The sequence below is a fragment of the Priapulus caudatus genome, unplaced genomic scaffold (genome assembly GCF_000485595.1).
Source record: "Priapulus caudatus unplaced genomic scaffold, Priapulus_caudatus-5.0.1 Scaffold3381, whole genome shotgun sequence".
Lineage (NCBI taxonomy): Eukaryota > Metazoa > Priapulida > Priapulimorpha > Priapulimorphida > Priapulidae > Priapulus > Priapulus caudatus.
Genome location: NW_014580442.1, coordinates 1 through 4,115, shown reverse-complemented (window position 1 = coordinate 4,115; position 4,115 = coordinate 1). Strand labels below are relative to the sequence as shown.

General features: G+C 42.7%; 1 protein-coding gene across 1 annotated transcript in view; it reads right to left on the bottom strand.

Moving 5' to 3' along the window:
* The window catches only part of LOC106819413 (rap1 GTPase-GDP dissociation stimulator 1-B-like), a 5,586-nt gene extending 1,471 nt beyond the window's left edge, over positions 1–4,115 (bottom strand). Inside the window, exons 1-5 of the mRNA XM_014824054.1 lie at positions 4,047–4,115; positions 2,024–2,131; positions 1,281–1,409; positions 504–629; positions 8–180 (exon numbers count right to left, since the gene is read on the bottom strand). Coding sequence (XP_014679540.1) covers positions 8–180; positions 504–629; positions 1,281–1,409; positions 2,024–2,131; positions 4,047–4,053 — 543 coding nt within the window. The 5' untranslated portion in view covers positions 4,054–4,115. The remainder of the gene's footprint in view (positions 1–7; positions 181–503; positions 630–1,280; positions 1,410–2,023; positions 2,132–4,046) is intronic.

The window sequence follows — 4,115 nt, the reverse complement described above, 5'->3', positions numbered from 1 at the left end:
CCCTAGCGCCCCCTGGCGTGCGCGCGCACTCACCGTGAGCGTTGGTGAGGTTGAGCAGAAAGCCGCACGCGATCAGACGTAGCTTGTCCGCGCCGGGCTCCCGCGAGTGAAGCTGCGCACGCAGCAGCGTGACGAGGCGATCCGTGCCGTGAAGCTCAAACACCGCCTGCCGCGCCGCATCTGTAACCATGACAACGACGAGATGCTAATACCTGCTAATATGGCTCTTATGGTTCTTCCTTGTATAAAGTTATCTTGAAAAAAAAAAGTCATTAGAGAAAAGAGGAAAAAATTAGCACGAGTTAGCGCAAGAGACACTGTTCCAGGTCACGCACGTAATCATTCTATACACACAGTCGAGCGGCAAAATCTATTTACAATATGCTACACCGAATTTTCGAGAAAATTTTTTTCGGATTTTCTCAGTTAGCAAATAACGGTCTCGCGGTCCAACGATCTTGATGCCGTCCGACGTCACGACCTTGACCTCGCGGCGAACTCACCGCACTCGTAGCAGATGTTGCCGAGGGCCCGGCACGCCTGCGTTGCCATGGCGACCTCGTCCTTGACCAGCATCTCGACGAGCGGGCGAGCGAGGTCGGCGTCCACGCACGTCTGACGCGCCGACTCTGAAAGGTCAAGTCAAGGTCATCTGGACTTAAAGGTCGTCAAGGTCATCCGGACTGAAAGGTCAATTCAAGGTCATCTGGAGTGAAAGGTCAAGTCAAGGTCATCCATACTGAAAGGTCAAGTCAAGGTCATCCGGAAAGAGAAGCTCAGACTAATCCTCCACCTTGCTAGATTCCCTCGCGGTTGATATAGTAGATAGATGGATGGATGGATGGATGGATGGACAGATAGATAGATAGATAGATAGATAGAAAGATAGAAAGAAAGATAGATAGATAGATGGATAGATAGAAGATAGATATAGATAGATATATAGATGGATAGATGGATAGATAGATAGATAGAAGATAGATATAGATAGATATATAGATGGATAGATAGATAAATAGAAAGATAGACGTACATCCACTCCCGTACAATTGTCACCAGTCTGAATTAAACTATCCAATATCAAATAATCGACTCTATCTATAATATCCTGACTCGGTTTTTCGACGATACAAGTTTTCGATCGTATTGGTGGGAATCGGGACGAAATCAACGCTACTGTTCACAACGTGACCGATGCAAAAGAGACGAGCACGCAGCGCCCTCTCTCGGGCGTGCGCGGAACTACGCGGCGGCGCCCCCTGGCGGCGGCGGCGACTCACCGAGCTTGGCCACCTCGGCGATGATTTCCGCTGACTTGACCGCGTGCGCCCCCTGCTGGTGAAGCCGTGCGGAGAGCTGCTTCAGGATTCCGGCGTCGACGAGCGACTTTGTCAGACACTGCTCCTCTCCTGAACGAAATACGCAAACCCGCGGTTACCACGGCGACGCGGGCAAGCGAACGGTGGCCGACGCAACATCGGGGGGTTTCCACGCTAACATGTTGCCGATTTACTGTCCACCCGACCCGTCGTCAGAAACAAAATTCGTCTTAACGTTAGTCTAGTATTTTCTGGGACTTTAGAAAGTATCAGACATATATAGACATTAGGCCACAATTAAAAAATCTTTGTTTGCGCTCACACGACCCCGGCTGAAAAGTCCCAGGCTTTTTTTCCTTTGATAGTTTTTAAAAAACAAATTCAACATGGTGTCTACATGCTCAGGTGTGCTTATGTGGAGATACCTTTTATGTTGAATGTTTGTTTTGCTTGGTACATATAATGTATTGCCTACAGATTTGTATAATGTACAGTGATACAATTTGTAAAATAAAGATTGGGAAAGATCAATAAAATTTTTTAGATGGCCCCTTTTTGGCAGGTCGGTCGGGTGAGGGCAAACAAACAAACAATATTTTTTATTATGGCCTTATATATAGACATTATATTCCTACATATTAGACATTTTATGATGTTTTGGATGTTAGGATCTTAGGATGTTTTAGGAAGCGTGCGTAGTTTACCCTGATCGTTGAGAGCTGCCAGAATCCTATCGAGGTAAGAGTCGACGTCCGCTGCGGTCGTACTGTCAGCATTCAGCTCAATGGCCGCCACCCACACACACAGCTCCTCTGTACACGATGCAGCGACAAGAATGAAGAATTTCATTTTCAGAGAAAATCACAAATCGTAAGGGGAGGATATTTAGACACATAACTAATGTTATATTTTATAAGCTATAAGTATAATGCCGGCTTTAGTATAGCTCATAGGGTCTATGTCTCCCAGGGTACTGCCGAAACGTACCCTGGGTACGGTCTGGTATACCGAAACGTACCCTGGTAACTATCTGATATGGTTAGGGTTAGGGTTAGGGTTAGGGAGTAGGCGAAGGCGACTCCCTAGACTCATTAGTGGAGTAGGCAAGGAACGGTCCGGCATATTAGATATCGGTAGTACCAGTGTACGTTCCTGTATACCAGACCGTACCCAGGGTACGTTCCGGCAGTACCCTGGGGGACATAGACCCTCTCAGCTTTAGTATCGCCATGGCAACATAATTACATGATGTACTAATTTACTACGACTATTGTGATGTCTATGCCTGACCACATCACACGGTGGTTGGTAGTTACCTACTTATCATGATTTACTTTTGCTTTTAATATCGTGCGACACATCATACACACACCAGTCGCCACATATCACATATCACACCACATATATCAGTATCACTATCATACACACACCAGTCACCACCTATCACATATCACACCACATATATCAGTATCACTATCATACACACACCAGTCACCACATATCACATATCACACCACATATATCAGTATCACTATCATACACACACCAGTCACCACATATCACATATCACACCACATATATCAGTATCACTATCATACACACACCATGCAGTCGCCACATATCNCAACTGTACTAATAGTAGGAAAATTATTTATATGTTATATAGATGTGTTAAGGACGGCGATATTTGTGATTTTCAATTTGTCTATTGCACAAGTGCATACCTTCCTACACTTTATTTACAGTAAATGTACTGAGTCCTGTACTCATGCACACCACAGAAATAGAATAGAAGATGCACACTGGAGAGTGCTGCCGCCTATTGGGAAATTAAGTCGTGAATCGCGTTGTATGTTATAATTCTAACGATTACCAATACAAATTTCCAGCGATGTCATTCTTCATTATTATTATTATAATTATTATTCATTATTCTTCTGCATTAACCCCGTTACAGAGCTACAATATATATATATATATATATATTCGTATATTTTCAAATCGTTGAGTTATCAATATAAATATCTGGCGATGTCATTGTTTTCGTTACTAACCTACTAACAGCTGCTACCCTACAACACGTATTCACCTAACATCTCACATTTAGGAAATAAAGACAATTATGGGGCCTTTGGTCGAAACCACGTTGTACGTAATATTATAGTGTTTGCAAATTAGATAAAATCTTGTCTTAATTCTCACCCAAGATATAATTTGGGTCTATCTTGTTAAGTACACCAGGGTTCTAAAAGTTTCTCATAACATTGTTTTTTAATTTAACTAAGTCATGATATATACTATATATAATATTTACTATATAGGTAATATCAGGAGTAAGATAATATAGAATCTATATTATCATTATATAGATTCTATAATATAGATTATATATTATATTATATAGATTCATAGATATCATTATATAGATTCTATATGATCTTACTCCTGGTAATGTGTGTGTGTGTGTGTGTGTGTGCGCGCGCGCACTGTACGGTTCTGCCCCCTATTCGTGTGATATACCACAGTAGTCAACTCGTTTGTATTGCATCCAGTTAATTTGCATGTCGAATATCAAGTTCATTCTTATTTCCACACGCACGCCTTGTAATTACTATTATCCTTATTGTATTTCGCGAAATGCCTTGTTAATTGTATGCACACCGATACCATATCTTGTTATTACTATTACCCTAATTGTATGCCGCAGAATGGGCGTACGTAACGTACCGTTCATCGGTTGCCGTGGTTACATCGAACACAATGCGTTGCTTGTCGGCGTGCGGTTGCCGCGGCAAC